We start from the raw sequence: 27293 nt of genomic DNA on the forward strand, positions 1-27293 counted from the left end.
GATCCATAGAGGCTTTAGTGTTTCTCAAGTATAATGTTCTCTGGTTTCGATAGATAACTTTAGTTCTTTTTTTCTTTCTTTCTTTTTTTTAATTTAGTGTTAGTATACTCTTCCTTAGTTGGTACTATAATATGATCTGAACACTTTTCTGATTAACCACCTTCTTTTCTCCTGCCAATGGAAGATGGGCGAGCCTTGGTTCATAGTATGCAAATCAACTTTATCCATCAGCTGGTGCAGTCTAGACTCTTTGCTGATGAAAAACCTCTTCAGGACATGTATAACTGCCTACGTATCCTTTTGAAATTTGAGACATATATTTATAAGGAATTCGTGTGTGTCTCTCTTCCACATATTTCCATTTGTCCCCCCATCCTGAACTATAGCAGATTAACCCCCCCTCCTTTTTGGGGGTAGAAACAGGGCTGGGGAACAGGTCAGTGTGAAGAATAATTATACATCTGTAATAAACTAGATTTAAAATTTTACTGTTCACTTTGCAGGTAAAAACTAAAATGAATTAGAAATAGTACTACCTGGAGGAAAAAAATAGTGCTATTTGGTCTACTCATATTTTCTAAACTGTGATGAATTAGTGGGCAACCTGGACCTTACAGTTTGTTTATGTTGGTTCAAAATTAAATATAAAACTTCTTGCTAAAATTGTGCCACAAATTATATCACTTTTTAGTATATGTTGTTGGAGAAATGTAATTCCAGAAATTTCTTTCATAGCCAGCTTTTGGGGAAATAGAGCTTTCATTAAGTAAAGTTTGCTTGTGCTTCATTTGCTGTTATAGTGATTTATTAAGTTTGCTTAACGAGACCCATCAGATTCTTTCTGCTTATCGCTTCAGTTAGAAGTGCTACATTCCCAAACTCTAATGTTAATCCGAGAGCGGTGGGGAGACCTTGTGCAGGTGGAAAGGTACCATGCTGGAAAGTGCCTCTCCCTCTCAGTTTGGAAGTAAGTGAAGTTGATTCTGGTGAGTTCATCCTATGACTGTTAAAATTACTTTTCTTTCTTTTTTTCTCTCATGCATCTGATTTACTTTATGCCAACAGTTGTGTACCTTTCAGCAACATGATTTTATATAGTAAGGTCCCTGGTATCATATAAACCACATAGGACATCTATAAATGATACCTCTCTTAGAACGTGGCATGTTTTATACACATAGACCTCTATTTGTACTAAGACTTGTTCTTAAAAAGTTAGATTACTCTGGGCTCATACCAGTTTGCTTGAAAGACCATTATAATTGGTGGATATGTTTTTAAAACATGTTTTCTTGTCACAGTTCCGCATTTTGAATTGTGCCTTTTAAAATCTTTTTTGGGGAGGGTTTTGGGGAAAATCAGTATCAGGCTGTTTGCAGTCCTCAATTCCCTGGAACTTTGCTTGATTCCCATTTTCTGTAAAGGAATCAGATTAATAGACACCTCTTAGAACATATGTTTGTTTTGTTTTGGGGGGGGGGTTGTGCATGCATGTGTTTTGTTTTTAAATTGTGTGTGTGTGTGGTTTTTTTTTTAAGAACATAAGTTTGTGTTGGATTATAGAATAGCTGTCTTCTCAATATTAATTTATTCCCTCCACAAACATTGAGGGCCTCTCATGTTCTAGGCTCTGACTAAGGTACACAATAGATAGTTTCTGTTTTATTCCAAAAGTTAACAGGCTGGAAAAAATTTTTATTCATATTTTTTTTCTTGGGGTGCCTGGGTGGCACTGTCAATTTAGTGTCCAACTCTTGGTTTTGGCCTAGGTCGTAATTTCAGTGTCATGAGGTCAAGCCCCATGTTGAGCTCAGCACTCAGTGCAGAGTCTGCTTGGGATTCATTCTCCCTCTCCTTCTGTTCTCCTGCCTGTGTATGCTCTCTGTCTGTCTGTCTTTCTCTCAAATAAATCTTTAAAAACAAGAAACTATTTCTTTTTTTTTCTCTTTAGTCAACAGGTTCTTGGGAGAAAAACAGGGACGGCATCTGTTCACAAAGTTACAATTAAAATCGATGAAAATGATGTGTCTAAGCCTTTACAGATTTTTCATGATCCTCCTTTGCCAGCTTCTGATTCCAAATTAGTAGAAAGGGCCATGAAGGTAAAAGATCACAATATATTTTAATATTATTTTGATTAAATGAATATATGTAACTAAATATTTATACTTAAACTTCTAACACAAATTCTTTAAAATACCCAGTTGTTTCTAAAACTCTTTATGAAATTTGTTTTAAACAAATGTTATGCTTTTGCATTTTTTTTAAATAACTAATGTCATATGTGTAATTTTTAAAATGTTCTTTCAAATTTTTTAACTTAGGTCAGATCACCATTTTATTCTGAAGTGCTGCCATTGATAACATTGAATGTTAACATTCAATTGCTGCCATTGATAACATTGAATGTTAACATTGGGAATGTTAACATTGAATGATAACATTGAAGTGCTGTCCACTGATAACCAACACATTTACTATCTTGATACATACTTTCTAAAATGTTAACTGTGGTCTTTAAGCTACCAGTACCATATACTATATATTTCTTTTTAACTTGGACCTTGCTTTCTTTTACTGGTTAAAAAATCAGTGTGATTCGGGGCTCCTGGGTGGCTCAGTTGTTAGGCATCTGCCTTCAGCTGGGGTCGTGGTCCCAGGGTCCTGGGATCAAACCCCACACTGGGCTCCCTGCTCAGTGGGAAGCCTGCTTCTTCCTCCCCCCCCCACCCCGCTTGTATTCTCTCTCCTGTCTCTCTCTCTCTGTGTCAAATAAATAAATCTTTAAAAACAAAATCAGCGTGATTCTAAAAGGAACTATCTTAAAACACAATTATCTGCTCTCAGGCTTATAAAGTCAATATGTTTACATTGCACATATGATTCTGTTATTCTTGTTTATGCAGATTGATCACTTATCAATAGAAAAGCTCCTGATTGACAGTGTCCATGCACGAGCTCATCAGAAGCTCCAGGAACTGAAGGCCATTCTGCGAGGCTTCAATGCCAATGAAAACTGTAGGTTCTTTTAAACTGGCGTTTCTGCCTTTCTTTTGTTTATGTTAGTATCTACTTTTATGAAGCATCTTTCTTAATCTGACTTTTTTCCCTGATTTTGTGGATGTTGGGCATTTCTGCATTTGAACTTGTGATCTACCAAGCTTGATCTAATTTTTCTCTTATTTTCTTCTTATTTAGCTTGGCCTTATTTCTGAAATGTATGCATAATTGAACCTTCTTAAAGCTTTTTTTCCTATTGAAACGGAAGTTATTTTAACATCTTACTATGAATCTTATTTCTTATAGGTCTTCTAAGAATAAGGCAGCTTTGCAGATACTTACAATGTTATTTATAAAATACACCTCTTTGAGGGAAGCAGAATTAATCCCTGGTCTTTTTAAAGACTTTTTAAAAAGTTACTAATACATTAGCAGGATTCAGAATATATACACACGAAATGCAATATCTTCTGGTTTACTTACTTAGTAAGTATGTTTAGAGCTTTGCGGGGCAGTCAATTAGAAAGCCAGTGCTTTCATTCTAGAAATAGGTTCACAGTATCATAATGAGCATATTCACTCTCCCTACCCCAGTTGTTTTTGGTTGTGATTACCTTGTGCCCACAGTGAACAGCCTTTAATTCAATGAGCTGGTGTAGAGGAAATGCCATAAAAATATGTCTTTAATGGTTCTGGTAGCAAAGGTACTGCCTTTCATCATCACAGAGCCAGCTCAGTCCATTATGCTTAAAAAAGCAGCTTCTTTGGTACCACTTTGCTGAGCTAGGTAAAAATACTGCCTGAAGGAAAGATATTCAGGAAAATAAACTTGTATTTAGAATACAATAGTCATTTCCAAAAAAGCGAAAGAAAAGAGGTATAAAAGAGGGTCTGAAACAAACTAAAGACTAAGGGGAAGGGCAGCTTAACTTAAACAAAACTGCAAGTGTTGGCCTTAGATCTTGTGTGAGGGGGCATGCTCACTAATCCCATTGGGGCTTAACAGTAGAGTTTTTGGGTTTTGGTAATTTTAATTGTAAGATGCAGTGGAAGTCCTCATGCCCCACCCACCCCCATTTTAATCCCTCAAGCAAGGATGTTCAATATAAACCTAAAGTTTTTGATTGGAAAGTATAATCAAAACTTTCTTTGGGGTTAGAAAGCGTACATCCCCTCCCCCATTTTCTTCTTTTTTTATGAGTTTTGAGATCAAATTCATAGACAGTTCACTCATTCAGTGGTTTTTAATATATTCAAGAGTTGTACAGCTAGCTCCACAATCCAATTTTACTACATTTTAATTATTCTCCAAAGAAACACTGTATCCATTAGCAGTCACTCTCCTGTTAACCCCTCCCTTCAGCCGCTGGCAGCCACTAATTTACTTTGTCTCTTTAGAATTGCCTGTTCTGGACATTTCAGATAAATGAAGTCATATAACGTGTGGTCTTCTGCATATTGTTAACCTAATGTTTTTAAGGTTTGTCTATGGTTAAAGCATGCTTCAGTGCTTCATCTTTATGGTCCAATAATCCATTGTACAGATACACCACATTGTGCTTCTGCATTCGTCATTCACGGAGTTGCATTTCACATAGGTTTTGGATGTTGTTGTGTTCGGTGGGGTCCAGAGCCAACAGTCAAAAAATTCTTGAGACATCTTTGGTGCATAATAACCTGGTAGGGGCTCTTCCATTTGTAGTTAAATCCCCTGCTGTATTAGCCTTCCAATTCTTTAAATAAACCCTGCCTCCAGGATTTGTATGGGATGGGTTGCTAGTGACTGTCAGATCAGGTGTAGGGATGACATGGCTTGCATATTCATTTAGAGATTTTTGAATTAACCCAGCCTCAAGTGAATAATTTAACAAAGCAGTTAAATTCTTCATCTGTTGATAGGTTTACAGTGAAGAAAGGTTTTTCATATAGTAACTCAAAAGGACTTAATCCTATTGGTTGTTTTGGGGCAATCCTCATTTGGAGAAGCCCTGCTATTAAAAGAGTAATCCAGTTTTCTTGAGTCTCAATGCTTAAAATCTAGTATCTACAAAGATATGTTATTGAGATATTTTCCTTTTTAATCAGAGATAGCCAAATCGGGACTAATTTGTTTGTAAAACAAGTCCATTTTTAACAAACTTATTTGTGACTTATTTATGACTTACATAAGCTCAGCAAGAATAGTGAGTGATCATAGACATCTTTTACAATTGCTTTGCTGGAACTTTTTATAAGGAATCTCTAGGTTTAACTTTTAGTAGCCTCTCTAGGCCAGAAGCCAAGCCAAGTGCTTGCCTGCCATACTTGTAGTTGGGCAAATTCATCTCCTTTAGATCCCCAAAATATCTGCACCTGCAGGAAGTGATATTCTTTATGCACCTGGTATGGCTGCTGGGAACTCTGTAAGGTTGGTGTCAGGCTGACAGTTCCAAGGGGCTCTATGGGCTCCATGCTTCATAAAGTCAACCTTAGTTCCTTAAAGCTGTCTGGTCATATCTGAGTCTATGCATGTCTCTCCCAAATACGGCATTACAGTCAAAGCCTTGGTAAAATAACCAATGTTTCCACTGGTGTCCTGTTAATAAGGAGAATAGATTCTTATTGAACTTAACACAAATAACTGTAATTGCCAAGGAAGAGAGAATACTTTCAGAGACCTTTTGAGTTCCAGAGGGTTCAGGTAGAGAGAAAAGTTAAAGGCTTCTGTTTATTCAGAGGAATATTTTATCTTATTTTTCATATCATAAACATCATAAGAGAAAGTTTACTTAGTCTAGAAGTACAACTACTAGAGAACAAGCAAAGTTTTAAAGAAGAGTCATAAACTATAATCATCCTCAGTTTAGTTAGTTCTGGAAATTCTTAACCATTTCAGTTTTTATGATCTTAAAGATTTAAAAAACCTGTATTTGTCAAAAGCCCTTTTTATGAATCTTCTTAAAGATGAAACACGTTCTGCAAGAGAATAAGAACAATAACTATAAATTTAAAAAGACTCAAAATGGACATGGTTAAGGTTTGATGAGAGGTTACAACATAGCTGGCAAGGAAATCTGGTTATTTCTGTGACACATACTAGTTCAGTAATCAGAATATTAAGTAATGACCTTATACCCGAACATACTAAAACTTTAGAACTGCATATCATCTCTAGAATGGTTATAGCATTTACCCAAATGTAACCTAAGGCTTATTAATTAACAGCATTTCCAGAATAACTTAACATGCCAAATAAAAAGGTCTAACGAGTCAAAGAGACTTTGTTTCCTATTTAAATGTTGGGAAGTTTGTTTAAAAAAGAAACCTCAAAAGTGGGGTGCCTGGGTGGCTCATTTGGTTAAGTGTCTGCCTTTGGTTCAGGTCATGATCTTGGGGTCCTGGGATGAGCCCAGCATCAGGGCTCCCTGCTCAGCAGGGAGTCTGCTTCTCTCCCCTGCTCGTGTTCCCTCTGTCTCTCAAATAAATAAAATATTTAAAGAAAAAGTCCCAGGCACCTGGTGGCTCAGTTGGTTAAGCATCTGCCTTTGGCTTAGGTCATGATTTTAGGGTCCTGGGATCAAATCCCACATCAGGCTCCCTGCTCCATGGGAAACCTGCTTCTCCCACTCCCCCTGCTTATATTCCCTCTCTCACTATCTTCCTCTCTGTTGAATAAATAAAATCTTTTTAAAAGAAAAAAAAGAGGGAAGAAAATCCCTTCATTTTAATCTTAGTCTGCCCTGACCATCTGTAAAATTCTTTTCCAAAGATATCCCTACAACAAACCTTCTGCAACTTTTTCATTCAGAGTTGCTTCCCTTAGTTGCATCAGTCTTGATTACATTTAGCAGAATTTTAACTCTTAGAAACCTTAGTCTCCAGTGAAAGCTAAGTAGTAACAAATTGTGAACTGTCGAGGCGCCTGGATGGCTCAGTGGGTTAAAGCCTCTGCTTTTGGTTCAGGTCATGATCCCAGAGTCCTGGGATCGAGCCCCATATCAGGCTCTCTGCTCAGCAGGGAACCTGCTTCCCTTCCTCTCTCTGCCTACTTGTGATCTCTCTCTGTCAAATAAATAAATAAAATCTTTAAAAAAAAAAAAAAACTCTTTAGATAGCAAATTTAGGAATCAGTTAAGCACAAAGCATGTTTACTGACCCAAATATCCCTAGTTTCTCTGTACTAAGAAGTCAAAACACAAACTGACATCCAGTAATCAGTGCTTTAGCACTTTTTTTCCTATTTGGAAATATCTAGATGTCCAGTGAATTCAGTCTCACTCACCCAAGCAAAACTTTAAAGTTTCAGGTTACCAAAGACTGAAAGGTATCTTAACAATTACCCATGAAAGCTGGAGACAGTTAACCATTTTAAGTCCTCTTTTTGCTAACAGATTGCAACAGAGATAACAGGAGCTTATTTGACCTTCTATAAATCTTGGTAGAATAAAAGTTTTACCTTTAATGCTGCTAAATTTAACAGGTTTTAAACGAATTTAAGTTTAAATACTGGATTATATTCTACCTGACTCCTCTTTTAAAAGTCAGTTTGTTCCCCATTGTCCTTTTTTACCTGGAAACTGGCAGAGAAGTCTCAAGTGGGTGGTATTAAGTCCAGGGGATGCTCTTTGCTCCATGATAGTGAGGGGAGGAGGAGGAGTAGCCAGTGGTACAGGAGGCCCCTAGGGTGGTACAGAGGCCAGTTATGCACGCACTCAAGGTGGTACAGAAACAGGAGGAGGGGGAGGCAGAAGAGGCGAGGTGCTGCCCGAAGGCAGAAAAAAGGGTTCCCAACTCTAGAGCTCATCAGCTCCAACAGAGGCGTGGATGCCATGTTTTCCTACCAACAAAAGGAAATAGGCAGTCCATGTTAGGCCACAGAAGACAGGAAATTTCCCTGAAACAAGGGGATTTTCGGCAGCTCTCTAAAGTCCCCATCCCAAGGTTGACTAACCAGAGAGAGTTGGTTCTGATTATATCCATTTACCGGGGAATTGAGGGAGAAGTCCCTACGTAATGCTAGAGTAGCCTGGGTCTATTAGGAACAGTAAGAGTCAGAGTCCCCTTTGCTAGGAATGGCCCATGTTTCCTCTACCAAACCTGGGTTTATTCAGAGGAGGCCTATGTAGATAATTATCATCCAGTATATCAGGAGGGAGTTTACTGGTCTGGTTATGACCAAACACGTTCTGCAAGAGGTCCTTAGGTCCAGGTCCTGATTTAGAGCCCTGAAGGCCTGGATGACTTAGGGTACTTTCATCTATTTGCTGTTTCTTACAGAAGAGATCTAACTGATAGATCCTACTGAGGTCATACAGTACCTTTCTTAAATGTTTTAATCCGAGTGGTTTCTAGTGAGTTAAAAGGTATCCCAAGGGAGAGTTCTTGGGGACTGAAGAGAGATGGTTCATTATCAAACCCTACCCCTACCCCCGCTTCCCAGGTGGGATCCCACGCGCAGGTTATGTCAGAGGTTCCTGATGTCAAAGCGACGCAGGACATCCCTTGAACAAAATCACTATGATCGCTGCCACCATAAAGGCCCTGTAGGAGGGAGGCCCGCCTTCCCCTCGTTTCCCCATCGCATTCTAGACTACAGTGGGTCCATATGCTGGTATGGACCCAGTTTACGTTGCCGTGAAAGCCCCATCATGCTTTGGCTTGCCTTGCTGAAGGAATTATTGTGAGGGCCATACCACACCTTCGCTTGCCTTGCCCTGAAGGCCACGCTGCACCTTGGCTTGCTCTGAAGGCCCCACCTTGAAGGTCACATTGCACCTTGGCTTACCCTGAAGCCTTGGCTTGCCTTGCCTCAAAGGCCCCTCAGTAAAGGTCACACTGCACCTAGGCTTGCCTCACCATGAAGGCCGCAAAGAACCTGCCATTTTTAATCTATGGAAAATAGAAGAAAAGTTTTTACAAGAGGAAAGGACCCAATTTTATAACTTAAGTAGTTAGAGGATATTGACAGAAAACAATAAAGGTAGAAATCCATCATGATCTAAGCGACATTCCAGCACATGTAGTCTTTACAGCCAACTTCCCTAGGAAACGGTCCCCAGTTGGGTTTTAATTCAGTCGGATACTGGTTCTAGCTGGCTCCCAGTGGAGGTCTCATGAACACCAGAAGTGGGTAGACCAGAGATGCGGGAAGGGATCACATTCGACCAGTGAGGAGGAAACCTCACATGTGAGTCTTAAGATTGGTAGCCGTGCTTGTCACTTAGGCGGCCAAAGACAAACAGCTTTGTATGAAGGCAAGAATAAAGAGAGGGCATCAAGTGTCTGGGTCTCATTACCATTCCAGCCATTGTGCTAACTTGAAGCCAAAAGGCAGGCTTTCTCCTCTTTGTAGATTAGCCATGGGCTAGAGTATTGGAGCCTAAGCATTCGACCTGAAAATGTTCCAATAAGACCGTACTCCTTGAAGAGCCCCTGAAATGAGGGTAAAGGGAAAGCCAACTTCTCACCAATTCTGCCCCGAAGCTCAGAGTCCAGATGAAAAGATATGAAGCCCCACGTTGGCTCTCCAGATAACATAGTGTTTGGCTGTTGGTCTGTTTGGTGGGATGCAGTCAACGCCTAAGAATTCTTGAGACGTCTGTGGTGCAAAATGGTGGTGTTATTAAAGCAGGGAGCGGGACCCATGGGCAGAAGGAGCTGCTGCCCCAGGACTGTGAGGTCAACTGATGATATACTTTGGGGTGGGGCAAGTAAAGATAAGGGAAGTTTCAAAAGGATATTCATATGCTAAAAGAAGACTAGGAAAACTGAGGCCTTGTTATTGTCAAACTGAGGTTTTTCCCTGTAACAAGGCTTTAACATTAAGATGATAGTGGGGGGGCTTCCTGGAGGAAAGTTCTACTCTGCCTGCCCTCAAGTATTTGTCAGTGGGCTGCAGGTTATAAGGACATTTAATTTTATCTACATTTCCTTCTGCCTTTATTCCCCACATCACTTCCACTTTTTTTTTCCTATGATGAATAACACTGCTTTGAACATTCTTGTACAGGTTTTTGTGTGGACCTGTTTTCATTTCTCTTGGCCATATATCTAGTAGTGGAAGGGCTGGGTCGTATGGTAACTCTATGTTTTACCTTTTTACACCTTTAATACAACCTTAAAATTCCATCACCGGTAGTGTGTTGTGAGGCTTCCAGTTTCTTTGCATACTTACCAGCACAGGTTACTTACTGTCTTTTGGTTTCTAGCCATCCTGGTGTGTGTGAACTGTAGTTTTGATTTGCCTTTGCCCAATGATTCTTGCACATCTTTTCATCTGTCTTCTATTTCATAGTTTTAGCTCTTACATTCAGATTACTTTTTGAGTTTACGTTTGCATGTGGTGTGAGGTAGGGGTCCACCTCTTCTCTTTTGTTTGGGGATATGTAGTTGTTCAGTGACATTTGTTGAAAAAACCAGTTTTTGCATTTTGCTTGGCACCCTTGTAAACAAGACTTCTCAGGATTTTTGCAATCTTATTTTTTTTAAAGATTTTATTTATTTATTTGACACAGATCACAAGTAGGCAGAGAGGCAGGCAGAAAGAGCGGGGTTGGGGGGGGGAAGCAGGCTCCCTGATGAGCTGAGAGCCCCATGTGGGGCTCGATCCCAGGACCCTGAGATTATGACCTGAGCCAAAGGCAGAGGCTTAACCCACTGAGCCACCCAGGCACCCCTAACTTTTCCTAATAGTAAAATTCTAAAATTCATTTGTTGGGATTGCAGAAAATCAAGGAATCAAGGTTTGTGACCTTTTTTTTTTCTTAATTTGTTAATATTTGCTACAACCTTTTTGTGATCTTTTGATAGGCTCTGGTTTACTTTAGTATCCGCCATAAACAAGGCTCAGTAGTAGTAGTAGTAGTAGTAGTAAGTTAAAAACTCAGTATGATTGCCCAGGGAATATTGAAGTTACTTTGAAAAATAGACTAACCAAGTATTTATGTAAGAATAGTTTTGTGTCTTGTTAATATAAGGTGCAAAGATTTTTCTTTAGTGCCTTTTTGTAGAGATTTCATTGGTTGGGTGGCCAGAAGGTCTGAGTTGAGCTGCATGCTCTTGAGCAAGTAGCACTCTTTGGGCCCCATTCTCTTCTGTAACTCAGTGATGTTAGTCCAGGCTCTTCCTAGATCTCTGACTGGTGGGAGTGTGCTCCAGCAGTGGTTTTCATGTTCGGCACATCCATATAGAGTCCCGGGTATGAGAGAACAGTGTTTTGGAGGCTGTACTGTGTTTCAGAGGAGAGGTAGGTGCTTGCGTGTGGGCTTGGGCTCCTCAGACCTGCTTGAATCAGAAATAAGGACTGCTACAGGAAAGGGCCTACTGACCCACCATTTTACAACATACGCTTTAACTTGTTTTTAAATTTGTGTTCATGCATTTGTATTCTTCATGCAGTCTTACTTGATCCCTTTAGTGATGGGAAAACATGCTTTAGTCACATCCTTTACTGGGACCAAGGACTGTTCTTGGAATCTTTTAGTGCAATCATCCTTAATCACCTGGCTTTTCTTACCACTCTTCACTGGAATAAACCAGGGAATTGAGTAGTTTGGACAAGGGAGCATTTCAAGGGAGGGCTGGGGAAATGTATAGACAGCAGGTTTGGGACAGTCTAGATGGCAGTGTGTGGTCGCATATTGTGGGGAGGAATGTCTCAAGGGAGAGCAAGCAGAACTTTGGAGAGGTCAAAAAAGGCAGTGCAAGGCATGTAAGGTCACTTGCCAGGTGGCCCCATTTGCAGTATTCCTGTCTCTTGAAAGCCAGGGGAGTCTCCCTTGTGTTGCAGTGTGTCAGCGCCAGAATCAGGATATCAAGGGCAGTTCGGAAGCTGTGAACCACGCACAAAAATAAAACTGGTTTTTTGCTTTAAAGAATACGTTTCTAATCCATTAGGAATTGTAACAGTACAGATATGTGTTAAAAATCAGCAACCCTGCTTCAGATCTATAAGCACTCTTTATTATATTAACAGTAAATTCAGCAAAACATAATTTGAACTAAGTTCTCACACTGCTCTGAATTACAAAATATTGTAGAAGAAATTTGTACCTTTTTGTTCTTTTGTGTTTGTTTTAGGTGACAGCTCTGCTGGCTCTGTGTGTTAAACATTTCTTTACAAATATATAGTAGATTTACTTAAAAGCAATTTATTTTCTGATTTAAATATGTCTCCTGCTAATTTTTGGCTTTATTAACTTGTTTGATAATTTCTTTGTATAGATAGCACCAATGATAACTTCACCCATTTTAATTATTGTGCAAATTCCTAGTAAGAGCTTTTGGTTTGTTGCTTTGCTTCTTAAAGGACTACAGATAATGTACATTGTTGAGCACCTTGTTTTTTTAAAGCACCTTCACAAACTTGTCATTTCTTCCTCCTAAGGACCCATGCCATGGACAGGAAGATGTTATTGTTCTTGTTTAACAAAGTAGCACAGAGAAGTCACCTGGTGAAAGGCTGGGCCTACATTACCACTCACCTCACTGCCTGCCTTTTCTTCTGTGCTGTAGCGTTAGAGGAACGTGGTAACTAGAAGAGCATATTCCTTTTATAACTCCTCAGTCTAAGTAGCTCTGTGCTTTCAAGGCTTTGTTCCTTTACTGGGTTTTGTTTTGCCAGCTTGTGGGACTAAGGGAAGAGTTAATTGGGCCTGGTGGAAATAACTACAAAGCTCTAGAACAAGTATATTGGCAGCTTTGGGAATTGGTGTTTAACAATTGCTTATGTTCTTATTTCATCTGTGACTTGAAAATGAGGTTACATAAATAACTGGAAAAATTTTTTTCCTATATAAGCAATAATGCTTAATAGTTTTCAAGTTCAGGTGTTTTTTTTGTTTTTAAACACATGGGCCCTAATTGCCAGAAAACCTCTGTTAATGAAGAATGGCATTGAAAATATTGAGGCCGTAGATGAAATTTATTCTATTTACCAATTTTCTTCTCACTGTATCAAAAATATCCTTAAAAACTAACTACTTAATAATTACTGAATGAAAGTAAAACTAGAACTCAGCTCACTGATGAAGTTATGTTTTCACTAGCTCTTTTAACCTTTTTTAAGGAATCTTGGGATTTTTTTTTTTCTTGCTGTAGTATCTGAGAGGGGTATGTTTATTTCAAGGCACCTCGAGGAATACATTCTTCCTTTTGAGCCACTAATTGATGTAATAGTACCATTCCAGTTTTGCAAAATCGTGTTTTTCCTCTAACATTCAGGATTGTTTGATAGTTCATTGTTTCTACTCACTGAGAAATAATTTTTTCTGGAAAATATTCAGATAGAAATATGATTTTTTCATTCTAACTGTTCAGCTTCCATAGAGACTGCACTTCCAGCTCTTGTTGTTCCCATCCTGGAGCCCTGCGGTAATTCAGAGTGTCTACACATTTTTGTAGACTTGCATTCTGGAATGTTTCAGTTGATGCTCTATGGACTCGGTAAGTTACTCAATGATAACAGTCACTCAGTGTGAAGAAGAATGTTTTAATAAAAGCTAACTAAAATTTTTTTGCCATTAGGTATTGGAAGGGGTGGTATTAGCAGTGCAGAAAGTAGATATAGAAGGAATAACTCTGGCTGACGTCTGTTCCTTGAGGCCAATTATAAGTCTACTTTGGATTTTCTTGTATCAAAAATTAAACCTCCCAATATGAAGTGCATTCATGTTGTTTCTCTTTTGTAAAAGTAGTGATGTTGATGGCTGATGTTTTTTAGATTAACAATATTACCGCTAATAGTTGGGTGACGTGGAACCAACTACAGGGGATTCTGTTGTCACTCATGGCTGATGAACAAATTTATGACAGTGTAAAGCATCTAAATGTTGACCTAGGGTCCAGAATCCTGGAGAAGAGTGTTTTTTGTTTGTTTGTTTTTATTTTTTTCTGTCCTAAACACAGTAGACACTAATGTTGGATTTCTAACATCATCTCTTACCAAGTTGGTGTTCTGAAATGATGAACTACTTGGCACTTAGTGTTTTTGTATTGCTAATGGAACAATGTTCTTGCACATATTAGCACATTTACCATTTGAAATTAATATTAAGCTAGATTGATAAAAGTAAAAGGTTTTCTTGTTATACTGTATAAAGATAAATTTGTCTATGAATTGTTCATGGAAAGCTGGTCTCATTACTTTGAATCACATTGCATTTATGTTGGCTAAATGATAAGTGGCATACTTAGGAATTACCTTTTTAACTGTGACCCAAAGCACAACGTGATTGTTCATTCTTTAAAAAATTTTTTATTTAACTGTTTTCTTGACTATTTACATAATACATATTCATAAATAAGGAAGATGAACATGTAAAAATGAAAGAAACAAAATAATTACCTATTAGCAGTCATTCTTGCTTTAGGGGATATATGTTTGGCTCAGTTCAGCCTACCATAACAAAGAACCACAGAGAGGGTTGCTGAAACAATAGAAATTTATTTTGTTAGCTTTGGGAGAGTGGGAGTCCAAGATCGGGTTGCCAGTGTGGTTGGGTTCTGGTGAGGGCTCTGTTCCTGGCTTGGAGATGTAGGCCTTCTCTCTGTCATCACGCAGCAGAAGGGAGAGCAAGCAAGCTCTCTGGTGTCTCTTCTTATTAAGACACCAATCACATTATGACCTTGGTCTTACCCTTGTGACCTCATCTAAACCTAATTATCTCCCAAAGGCCCCAGCTCTGAAAACCATCATGTTAGGAGTTTAGGGCTTCAACATAACAAATTTCCATTGTAATGCTTGCTCTTCTTAATTTCTCTGTATATTTTTCTTTGGTTAAAATCATTTTATGTTTTGCTTTTTGTGCAACATGTTATTATAACATTTTTTGGTGTCCTTAAAAATTCTAAGTGACATTTAGCAAGCTGACCTTAAGCCAACAGCTCTTGCTTATGCCAAAAATCATTTGTGTTTAATAAGTAAACATGTTAATGTAGTTTTATAGGTTTTTCATTTTTTAGTTTTTGTATAGTATTACTAAACTATGTAATACTAGGAATTTGAAATACATGTAAATGAAAATTAGTAATTAACTACACGAAGAGTTTTGGGTATTAAAGTGTAAGCAAAGAATTCATATGTTTGTTACTTGTTCTTCCTGCTAGTGTACATTTGCTATTAATTAGTTGTCTTTATCTATATCTCTGTTTAAATGTTAAAGAGGGTTAACAAATTAGGTTAAAATTTATGCCTAATGATGTGCTCAGTTTAGTTTTTCTCTGACTCAAAAATAATACTACTTTTGACTAAAACAATAATTTTCATGTAAGTTTTGGGCTACCTAAATATTTTATGCCTCATGTAAACAGTGAATTAATGAAGTGCTTTTTTCTATAGACCAGGCCACACTGGATGACATGGAAAAGTCTGTGAACGATGATATGAAACGAATTATCCCTTGGATTCAACAACTGAAGTAAGCTTATTTATTTAGCTCAAGACTAAAAATGGAAAGTTATTTTGACATGGTGTATTTTCTTCTCCATCATTACTCTTGATCAGTCACTGTCCTTAATGTTTATAACATGAAACTTGAGTACCTTTTGGTACTTGGAATTGAAATTCTCTTGGAATAGGGCCAAGATGGCAGTGTTTTGCATCTAGTTCCCCTCCAGAGCAAATACAGGTATGAAGGGCATGATACACTCTTACTTTTCATTCTTTGCCACATTTCCTTCTGTAAAAGCACTGTACAAATCACTTACACAGTGAATTTTTTTGAGTCTAGTGTTCTCTGCAATAGAGTCTTACTTGTTCTTACCCCAGATAATCTTCATGGTATGAATCTACCAGCTGACACTTCCAGAATAGTTGTTTCTGCTTCTCTGATACTGTCATTCAATACTGTCTCAAAATCCTTTAAATGCTTCATACTGTTAAACTAAAGAACATTGGAAATGCAGCTAGAGATAATTCTGTGAGGTTTCATTACCATCCTGGTACACAGAGGTGCCATTATGGCAACTCTAACAAACTCTCTTTTAAAATTAATAGAACAGAATTCCATGGGATAAAAATAAGTTTCAGAGATCAAAACTGAAACTGGCAAATGGAGAAGGGGGCAGGGGGCTAGACTCTTCAAACAAATCTGTTGGTTTTGTGATCTAGCCTTACCCCTTCTCCTCTTGCCATTTTGAGTTGTATAAATATTTGAAGACTTCACTGTAATCAAGTAATGATTTTATTAACAAGATGTGATTTTTAATGCCAGTAGATAATGTTTTATGAGCCTCCTTTTGAATAGCTGCTTAGTTTAATTGTATATGAAAAATGAATCATTACTCTGGGTAACGCATTCCAAAATTTTTAGTGATTTAGCATATTTTTGTGTATTTGGCTAAACAAATAACGTTTAAATACTTAAGTGCTTAATAACTCACATCTTAGGTAACTCAAGGTTATGTGGCAGCCTAGCTAGCAGAAATGTAACATAAAACCAGAAAGCTAAGTCCCCAAAGCCTTAAACTTATCAAATGTGTCTCTGTACTTAAACACATAATTTGTAAGAAGGTTCTCCTAGTTATCACTTACAGTAGTGCTTCTCAAATGACCTTTAGGTAATGCCCAGTTGCTTTCTGATCTGTCATGGGACATGAGTGTTTTTTGAGATGACTTTATTGAAGTACAATTTCTGTACCATAGAATTCACCCATTTTAAGTGTATGATTCAATGACTTGTAAATTTACTGAGTTATGCAGCCATAATCACAGTCCAATTTTTGAACATTTGGAACATTTTCATCACCTCAGAAAGGTGTTCATTTATAGTTAACCCCCATTCCCGGCCTGAGCCCCAGGCAACTATGAATCTACTTTCTGTTCTTACAGATCTTTTTTCTTCTAGACATTTTGTATAAGTGAAATCATAAATCATTTCACTTAATGTTTGAGGTTTATCTATTTTGTAGCGGGTATCAAAGCTTAATTCCTTTATATGGCTGGATAATACTCCATTATATGGCTTTGTACCGCATTTTGTTTATCCATTCATAAATTGATGGACACTTGGGTTGTTTCACTTTTTTTTTTTAAGATTTATTTATTTTAGAGCTTACACATAAGCAGGGGGAGGGCCAGAGGGAGAGAGATAATCTCAAGCATACTCCTCACTGAGCAGGAGCCTGACTTGGGGCTCGGTCTCATGATCCTGAGATCGTGACCTGAGCAGAAATCAAGAGTCGCCCACTTAACCAGTTGAGCCACCCAGGCGCCCCTGGGTTATTTCAGTTTTTGGCTATTATGAATAATGCTGTTTTGAATATTCATGTTTCAGTCTATGTGTGGACATAACATTTTCATTCCACTAGGAATGGAACTGCTGAGTCACACAGTAAATTTATGTTTAACTTTTTAAAGAAACTGCCATGCCAAACTAGTTTCCAGAGTAGCTGTGCCTTGTTAAAATCTCATCAACAATATTTGAAGGGTTCCATTACCCTGCATCCTTGCCAACAGTTGTCACTGTTTTTGACCATAAGCATCCCAGTGAGTATAACAAGGTATTGCATTGTTTTCATTTCTGTTTTTCTAATGACTGATGATGTTGAGCATCTGTTCATGTGATTACTTTTCTTATAATGTGCAATGAAAACAAATTCTACAAAAAGGAAACGAAAAAAACATGTAAAATATAAGCCCCAATTTTTTATTTTAAGAACCAACAGACAAAATTATATCTCAGTAAACATAATCAGAATGAACAATATAAAAATAAAGAAATGTATACACATTTTTCATTGGCAGTATATATAGGCAGTTAATACAGAAAATTCATTCTTAATGTTCAGATTTTTTGTTCCCTGAAATCAAAACAAACACTGGCTATCCCATATGCACTTTGAAAAGATTATCTTGTATTTATAATTTATATAAATGCACACTTATATGTATTTAGAATTTATACTATATTAATATTATCTTGTATTTAGAATTTTTTAATGTGACGGATGAGCTTGTTTCTTGCATGTTGTAACTAATCTAGATTGGGTTGATGATGATGCTACTCACAGGAGATAGTGTATATCTTAACTGTTTCTGTTTTTCTTTAAAAACATACATAATGGAGATCCCAGTCTCACAAAGTCTCACATGTTAATGGGACTGGAGGTAGAGATTTGAAAGCAGTTTTGGCAAGTTCAGAACATTCATTTTGAACTTTTATCTAAAACATAGCAAGTATTGTTGCATTTTCAGAATCTATCTTCATTTCTTCATTTGTAGCCAGTTGTAGCAGTTGATCCTGTGAAGTTGCAGATAAATTTAAGTTGTTTTTCCGTGAAAAAAAAAAAAAATACTTTCAGGACTTTATACATTTCTGGGTAATAGTTGACAAACTACCCTTAAAATTTTGTATGTTATGACATGGTTTTACTGCATGTGACTAGTACAGAGTTTTACCACATGCAGATCACTGCACAGATGCAGCAGCATCCGAACTGGGCTGTGCCTTGTTCAACAAGGCGAGCCTGCTGATCGTGAGCGTGGATGTTGTAATTGTTATGTTGCTCTGGAAAGTTTCTAAATTCGTATTCTTACTTTCTGTAGTTATTTCATTGTGAACCAGTGAGGTTTGTGAACCCTTTTATGACATGGTTTTGAGGCATGGGACTAGCACAGTGCTTTTTCCATATATTTTTTATACACACACAGTGTCTAGCCTCAAGGATAGCTAATCAAATAAAAGTGAGAGGAGTACTATAAAAAGCATCAAACTGAAATCTGGTGGCTTAGCCAAGAGAGAGAGGAGGGAGAAAAGATCATTAATACTGGCACCTGCTAGATACATAACCGTCACTTTACACATACACAGAAGAAGAATGGGGACTGTAGATCTCTAGTGATACTAGAAAAATTAGGTACATTGATTGATTGATTTTTTTTTTTAAGATTTTATTTATTTATTTAACAGAGAGAGAGATCACAAGTAGGCAGAGAGGCAGGCAGAGAGAGAGTGGGGAAACAGGTTTCCTCCTGAGCAGAGAGCCAGATGCGGGGCTCGATCTCAGGACCCTGAGATCATGACCTGAGCCGAAGGCAGAGGCTTAACCCACTGAGCCACCCAGGCACCCCAATTAGATACATGTATACCTATTTATTGTTTGTTCTCTTTTGTTCTATAAATATTTCTGGCATTTTATAAAAGATGTTGAGGTTGGTTATTGCTGTCTTAGTAAACCATAGGAAATCCGTCATTTTCTTTAATACACTGCTACAGTGTCCCTTAATACTAGTTTAATTCTACCTTATGACCTTATTCACATCAGAGTTTCAACTCCTTAAACTAGAACTAATAGACCAATGCAAAACTTAGAAAAATGATTCATCATTATGGTTTTGTGTCTTTTTACTAGTTCAGTTAAGTTTCAGACTGTTATTTTTTAGTGGTCTTCAGTAATCAGTTTACAAATCAGTTGCACACAGTTAGTCAGAAGAATCTATAATTTTGTGATGTGAATTATCTCCTTTCAATTAAGGTTTTGGCTTGGACAACAGCGTTGCAAACAATCTATAAAACATCTGCCTACGATAAGCAGTGAAACATTGCAGCTGTCCAATTACTCAACCCATCCTATTGGAAACCTTTCTAAGAATAAGCTGTTCATTAAACTTACCCGGCTTCCGCAGTACTACATTGTAAGTATACAAAGGGGAGATTTGGGTGATCAGGGTCAGTATCTCTCACATGATTTTTCACTTAATCTAATCTGCAAACGTTTTTTCTTGGATGTTTAACTTAAGTGATTCTCAACCTAGGTGGTAGGGATGAAGGACAGAGGAAAATCATGTCTAAGAAATGCTAAAATGATCAGGCAGGGCTGGGGAATATAAAGTATATCTCTGTCCCTCACCCTCAGGTCTTTTGTGTAGTGAGGCCTAGTTTCTGCTTGGGATGAAGCATCTCCCATGTGTGGGAGGAAAGCAACTACTCTGAAGGTGTGGAGATGTTTTGGTGTCAGATAAACTTGCTTGGTTTTAATTGAATGTTAACTTGCATAATGCATCCTTTTTACTTTTTTTTTTTTAAGATTTTTATCTATTTATTTGAGAGAGATATACAGCAAGAGAGGGGACATGAGCAGAGGGAATGGGAGAGGGAGAAACAGGCTTCCCACCAAGCAGGGAGCCCGATGTGGGACTTGATCCCAGGACCCTGGAATCCTGACTTGAGCCAAAGGCAGATGCTTAGCGACTGAGCCACCCAGGCACCCCCATAATGCATCCTTTTACATACAGCTGGCTGAAGTAGCTTTATATTCTCATCCTTAATAGATTGAAGGCATACATATATTGATTTTTACTCATTGCATTTTTATTGATTGCCTGTACCTTTCAGGGCACAGTAAGATCCTTTCTTACTCTTTTTTCACTCCGTCTAGGTATTTTCTAGTTAGTTTCATTGAGATCTTTGAATTGGTTAAAAGTTGCAAGAATTTGAAATATGAACTCGCCCTAAATATATTTCCCTGAGTATAGAAATAGTTGTGTATACATAGATATTTTTGGCTAAGAATCTGAGATGTTTGAAGAACTTCATTCAGGATTGTTGACTGAAGGTAGTGGGAGTGAATTTTTTTAAGGTTTTGAGCTGTATTTTTAAAAGATATTATCTTAAAAAAAAAAAAAAAGGTACCCTATGTAGCCTGACATGTTTTAGGTTAGCATTATTTATAGAGAGCAATAGGTTTGTCATTGATACGAACTTCACTTTTTTTCTGAATTTTAAAACCCCAGACGTTGAACCAGATTTGTCTGGTTCTTGGTGAGCCAGAACTTGGTGAGTTCTTTGTCTTCATCCTTGGTGAGCTCCCTGGTCTACATATAAAATGATATTGGGAATACATGCATGATAATCAAACTATGAACACCCAAAGATCCTTATACTCAGCCACAGACAAAATGATTGTTATTATTTCTGATGTTATTTAGTATCAACAGAAACCAGACATTAGTTTCAATGACTAATGATTAATTATAAAGCAGTAATTTGTTTCACGTGGCTTAGACCAAAACTGAATCTGTGTTAGTCTTCATCCTTTTTATTTCTCACAGTTGCTACATTCATAGAAATGGCGAAAACTGCTACTGTGGACATTAACATTAAGAAGAACAGAGGGAAGGCTTGCTGCCTTTGAATGTCTGCCATTTTACTTTTGTCAGCTTTATTAAGATACAGTTTACATAGGGGCAATGTTTAGACTGTGTCTGAGTTGTAATAAATGCATATACTATTGTAATCCCCATCTCAGCAGAACACAGAACAGATCCCTCACGTCCCAAATGCCCTCATGCCTGCTTCTCTATAATCAGACCCTCCCCTCACTCTCAGTTGGTGACCACTGACCTGTTTTCTGTCTAGATAGGTTTGCCCATCAGTCTAGTTTCTTTCACTCGCATAATGCCTTTGATTTTCCTCTGTATTCTGATGTGTATTACAATTCATTCCAGTAATTGGAGTAGTAGTCATGGTAAGGATATACTACGGTTTGTTTAACCAGTCTCTGGTGATAGGGCATCTGGGTTATTTCCCGTTTGGGGCAATTATGAATAAAGCTGCTGTAAGCGTTTGGACATAGGTGTTGTTTGTTTGTTTTCCTAAGTGAACCTCGATTTTCACTTCTTTGGGGTAAGTAACTAGGAGAAGGATTGTTAGGTTAGGTTATAATATCAGTGTATGTTTAGATTTATAAAAAATAGCCAAACTTTTTGCCAAAATGGCTGGGCCATTTTGCATTACTGATGGCAATGCAAGAGAGTTTGAGATGTTCTGCATTCTTGCCAGCACTTGGTATTATAACTTTAAAATTTTAGCCATTCTGGGGGTACCTGGCTGGTACCCCAGGTGGAACATGCAACTTTTAATCTCGGGGCTGTAGAGATTACTTAAAAAAAAAATCTTTTAAAAATAAGTAAATTTTAGCCATTCTGATAGAGGTATAGTGGTATTTTATTGTAGTCTTAATTTATGCTGCCCTAATGACTGATACTGAATATCTTTTCATGTATTTTTTTTTGCTATCTCTCTATCTTCTCTGGTGAAGCATCCATTTTTCTTTTAATTCTTCCATTTCCTCAGATGCATCAGTGTTATATTAGGTGTTAGCTTGAGAATTTCCTGAAGAGATGGGGTGGGGTGAGGGAGAGAAGGGAGGCAGGAAGAGAGACAGGAAAGCATATGTTTGTCAGAGCAATAGTCCAATGGCATATTTAGGGGACTTTTCTTAAATTTTAGGTAGAGCTTGAAAGAGTAAGCTGGTCTAGTGGGTAAAGAGCAAGGTCTCTGGAGCCAAATGGAATCAAAGCATGACTCCATCATTTCTGAGCTCTTGAGACCTTGGGCAAGTAACCCAAGTATTTCATGCCTCAGTTTCTTCATCAGAAAACTGAAGGCAATAATCCCTTCTTTACAGAGTTATTAGGAGGACTGAATGTGTTAACGTCTGTTGGGTGCTTGGCACAGAATGCGCTGTGTAGTACTCTATATCACCGTTGGATGTTGGTGGTAATGGTGTCATTATCCTCACAATAACCTATCTGTCAGGGCTTGTTTTTGTATGCTTCCAGTTGTGAGAGTTAGTTGTCATTCTTCTCTGCTCTAACAGTGGAATTCATAGCAGGTTTTATTTTTAAGATTTTATTTTTGAGTAATCACTATACCCAATGTGGAGCTTGAACTCATAACCACTAGATCGAGTCACGTACTCCACTGACTGAGCCAGCCAGGTGCCCCCTAGGATGTTTTAACGGTTAAGGGAAATAGCGCAATTTGAAATAGATACCATTCTAGAATATCTAGCAGATCTGCTGGACTTAGGCATGCAGTGTTTTAAGCTAAGGTATGAATATCTAGAACACTTAATGCTGTCATAGTCTAAATGTCCCATTTGGTATAGTTTATGGCGGTTTTTGCTTTTATTCATTAGGCTGATCTGTTTTTTAGAGAACAAAGTATATATTTAACAGGAATGCTTTTTTTGTTGAGACTCATGATTGATTGGTTCTTGTTTAAAGAAGAAAGACCATCTACGTTAGATGTACAAACCTGAACCCTATGTGCTGTAAGAAGGAAAATATGCAACACTCATTAATTATTTCTGTGAGTCTCATTTCTGACTGGGGTCTTTTTAGGTTGTGGAGATGTTGGAAGTTCCCAATAAACCCACACAGCTGTCGTACAAGTACTACTTCATGTCTGTGAATGCTGCAGAACGTGAGGACACCCCTGTCATGGCGCTCCTGTTGCAGCAGTTCAAGGAAAACATCCAGGAGTTGGTTTTTCGCACCAAACCTGGCAAACAGCCTAGGACCGGTCCCAAGCGCAAGGTAGGATCACATACAGAAGTGAGCACAGGATTTGTGTGTATTAACTCTGTCATGTTCTTTAACAGTTTTTAACCTGAGAAAGAATTAGATCTGCTTTATAAAAGACTGAAGGGCAATAAGGTTTAAATAACAATTTTCTACATTTTCTTGAAAATGCCTCTCTTTTCATTAATAATTAATTATACATCATTTCCACAAGGTTGCTGAATACACAATATTTACATAAGTTTCCAGTATTTAGGTTGAAATATTTGCTCAATAAATATTTGTTGAATGCATAACATTTGTTTTGGTTAACCTTGAGCTATAGTAGTTTAACTGCCTTAACTAATTGCATCACCTGTACTTTTGTACCCACTTGTGTTCTTTACTTAAATTCTAGTTGTCTGATGATCCATGTCCAGTAGAACCCAAGAAAACCAAACGATCAGGAGAAATGTGTGCCTTCAATAAAGTTCTAGCTCACTTTGTTGCTATGTGTGATACAAATATGCCATTCGTAGGACTTCGGTTGGAGGTAATTTTTTTGAAAGTTGCGACTATTCTGTATAAAAGAATAATTTATAAAATTCCTTGCTAAAGCTACATGGATTCCATTAGGAGACCCAGAATGGCTATGATCTTGGTTATTTTGGAAGGGTTGGGATTGAAATCATAGCATCTCATGGTATACCTGTAAAACATGACTTAAATCTTTTTTTTTTTTTTAATTTTGTTTATTTATTTAAGAGACAGAGATCACAAGTAGGCAGAGAGGCAGGCAGAGAGAGAGAGGAAGAAACAGACTCCCTGCTAAGCAGAGAGCCCGATGCGGGGCTCTATCCCAGGACCCTGGGATCATGACCCGAGCTGAAGGCAGAGGCTTTAACCCACTGAGCCACCCAGGGCGCCCCAGAACATGACTTATATTATTTCATCTTTCTGATTCCAAATTGTGAGCATTCTGCTCTTTATGGAAATGGAAAGTAAATTCTTCCCAATTTACAAAAAAGATAATTTTTGAGTATTAACATCTTACTACCATACCTTAGTAGGAACATTATCTCTTAGAGTTGGTTAGTTGATAAAGGTGTGTCTTATTTTTGAGTTGGTAAAGCCATACATATTGTTTACACACTAATAAAACCAGGTTCCTTTCTGAGAAACATGTCAGAAAGAATATTAAACCTGATTTTCACTCTTGTCACATGGACTAAGGAATAGACTTAGAATTAGTCTTTCAAGAATACACAGCTGTGGTATCCAGCATGATCCCCAAACTTGAGAGTAAAGGGCAGTAACAGAACCTGCATTTTTATATTTCCAAAAGGGACTTTGGCCAAGGATTGGCATCCCTTTAAAGGGATACACCAAAACCTTAATTATTTCCCTCTGTTTTAAAGTTTTACTTTTTGTAAGACTCCTCCCCTTTGTAAATTATTGGGAATGAAGTGGAGACTTTGCCACAATAAAACAAAAAAAATTTTTTAATGTTTATAAATAAAACTGAGGTTTAAAAAAAAAGTAAAAGAAGAGACCTGGGAATGGGTGAATTATTTTAGTGAAACTGATGATGATACTTGGGAAGACTTGTTGAATATCATGCATTAGAGCAGAAATCACCAAACTTTTTCTGCAAAGGGCCAGACAGTAAATATTTTAGGCATTGTGGGTCATATGGTCTCTTATAGCTACTCAGATCTGCTTTTGTAGTGTGAATCAGCCACAGTTGATGTTTAAATAGATGAGTACAGCTATGTTTCAGTAACACTTCATTTACAAAAACATCATTGGGCCGAATTTGGCCCATGAGCTATTATTGTATGCTGACCCCTGTTTTGTAGGGTTTCAGGGTCTGAAGCCAGAGTAAAAACTATGAAGAACAGGAATAGCCCAGAGAAATTGAGGCCCAGAAACAGGCATCTCAAATAGATACTCAGGTCCTTGATGTCCTAGCTCCTAGAACTGTGAGCTTGATGAATGTCAGATGCTTAACCCCTAGCCACCCAGACACCCCTGCATTCATCTTTTTTTTTTTTTTTAAAATTTTATTTATTTATTTATTTGACAGAGAAATCACAAGTAGACGGAGAGGCAGGCAGAGAGAGAGAGAGGGAAGCAGGCTCCCTGCTGAGCAGAGAGCCCGATGTGGGGCTCGATCCCAGGACCCCGAGATCATGACCTGAGCCGAAGGCAGCGCCTTAACCCACTGAGCCACCCAGGCGCCCCTGCATTCATCTTTTTAACTCACTTTCTGAATCCTCCAGTTGGGAAAGCTATCTCATTGGGTAAATGCATAAATTGGAAATCTTTTCTTGGGTTTCACACAGGAAGTATTTTAATTGTTAAAAATAAAAATGTATTCCAGAAGAGCATCTAAGTGGCTCAGTCAAAGTGTCTGCCTTCAGCCCAGGTTGTGGTCCCAGGGTCCTGGGATCGAGCCCCATGTCGGGCTCCCCACTCAGCCAGGAACCTCTTCTCCCTCCTCCCTGCTTGTGTGTTCTCTCTCTCACTCTCTGTCTCCGTTTCTCAAATAAATATATAAAATCTTTTTTAAAAATGTATTCCAGAAAAGTTATACACTAAAAACTATTGTTTGTGAAAGTGGGATGTGACTGTGACTCAGACTTTGTTTTGAACAGATGTAATGAAGAAAGACATAAGAAAACCAGTCTTATTTTACAGTTGCATCGTTCAGAATCACTAGGATTGATTCTCTTAGTCCCCAAAATTCTGAAGATTGGCCCCTGGAGGTGTTTTGTTGTTGTGTTTTTTTTTTTAACTAGGGGCTCTGGGTCATCTTTGGGTTTCACTTAATATAGTTGCCCAGGAAATCAGGAGATGGAGGACAGTGTGCCTGTCTGATAGGTTCTAACTTTGGAACAGAGTGGCCCTAGAACGGGTGCCACGAAACAGACACTAATACTTAGAAAAGGTAGTTTCCTTTGTAAAGTTGCTGGCCTGATCTACCTGCTTTTTCTCTTACCAGTTGTCCAATCTGGAGATTCCCCATCAAGGAGTGCAAATGGAAGGTGATGGCTTCAGCCATGCAATTCGCTTACTGAAGTAAGTCCCCATCCTGTGTCTCCCTTGAAGTCGCGCATTACAGCCACAGTGCTAGAGCAGTTTCTCTCCCATGAAACAGCATAAAGCAGAGTTCGGCACCTGTGGATGTCACTGATTTCTGCACAGAATTACTGTCATCTGGGGGAGACTTCCTTTTCACCTGCCGAGTGGGGATCCAGCACCACTTGGTGTCTTAGGATGTCTTTCCTCTGCATTCCTTTTCATTCATTTAATGGCTCTTTACTCAGTGTGACTGTGTATCAGGCTTGAATTCTGCTAGGTCCCTTCAGGATGGTCTGGATTCATGTAGTAGGAGGATCTAAGCTAGTTTGGAAGTCAGAAAGGGTATCCCTGAGGAAGTACCAGTTGTATTTGGACTGAGGGAGAGGTGAGAATTAGCCAGAGGAAAGGGAGATTTGGGGGAGGGGCGGGGGTGGAGTGTGCAGTACTGACCAGAAGGGATAACTGCTAGGGTGGTGGCAGTTTTTCTCTTCTTTCTCAGAGAGAGCTCTGTATCCTGGAACTGAAAGGAGGTCAGAGTTGAGAGAGATGACTCTGGACCTGAGCTGTAAGTGGGAAGGGGTCAGATCCTAGAAGGCTTTGTAAGTGTCCTTAAGGAATGTGGACTTGATCCTAATGGCGGTATGAAGCCATCAGACGATTTGAAGCAGCAACTGACATCATTGGCTAGGTGTTTTGAGAGCTCGTCCTGGAAGCCATATTGAGAATCAGTTGGAAGGGACCAAGACTGAGTGGTGAAACCGGTTGCTGAAGTGGTTCACACCAGAGTTGTTGGTAGCTTAACCCTGGAGAGGTTCCACAAGGACTTAGGGGATGGAATATTCAAGGGTTTGTGAGGAGATTGATGATGAAGGAAAGAGGAGAAGATGGCACGGGTGCCTGTTGGTTTTATCTTGGGCATGTGGTAGGTGATTGTAGTGTTTTCTGA

General features: G+C 38.3%; 1 protein-coding gene across 2 annotated transcripts in view; it reads left to right on the plus strand.

Annotated features, from left to right (window-relative positions):
• MED14 (mediator complex subunit 14) overlaps positions 1 to 27293 on the plus strand; it is a 73187-nt gene that overhangs the window by 17168 nt on the left and 28726 nt on the right. For both annotated transcript variants that reach the window (XM_059385042.1, XM_059385041.1), the window contains exons 7-16: positions 185 to 292; positions 835 to 967; positions 1952 to 2102; positions 2907 to 3018; positions 13297 to 13422; positions 15317 to 15395; positions 19453 to 19612; positions 23105 to 23299; positions 23682 to 23816; positions 26268 to 26344. In XM_059385042.1, the coding sequence (XP_059241025.1) occupies positions 185 to 292; positions 835 to 967; positions 1952 to 2102; positions 2907 to 3018; positions 13297 to 13422; positions 15317 to 15395; positions 19453 to 19612; positions 23105 to 23299; positions 23682 to 23816; positions 26268 to 26344 (1276 nt within the window). The remainder of the gene's footprint in view (positions 1 to 184; positions 293 to 834; positions 968 to 1951; positions 2103 to 2906; positions 3019 to 13296; positions 13423 to 15316; positions 15396 to 19452; positions 19613 to 23104; positions 23300 to 23681; positions 23817 to 26267; positions 26345 to 27293) is intronic.

Source organism: Mustela nigripes, chromosome X (assembly GCF_022355385.1).
Source record: "Mustela nigripes isolate SB6536 chromosome X, MUSNIG.SB6536, whole genome shotgun sequence".
Taxonomy (NCBI): domain Eukaryota; kingdom Metazoa; phylum Chordata; class Mammalia; order Carnivora; family Mustelidae; genus Mustela; species Mustela nigripes.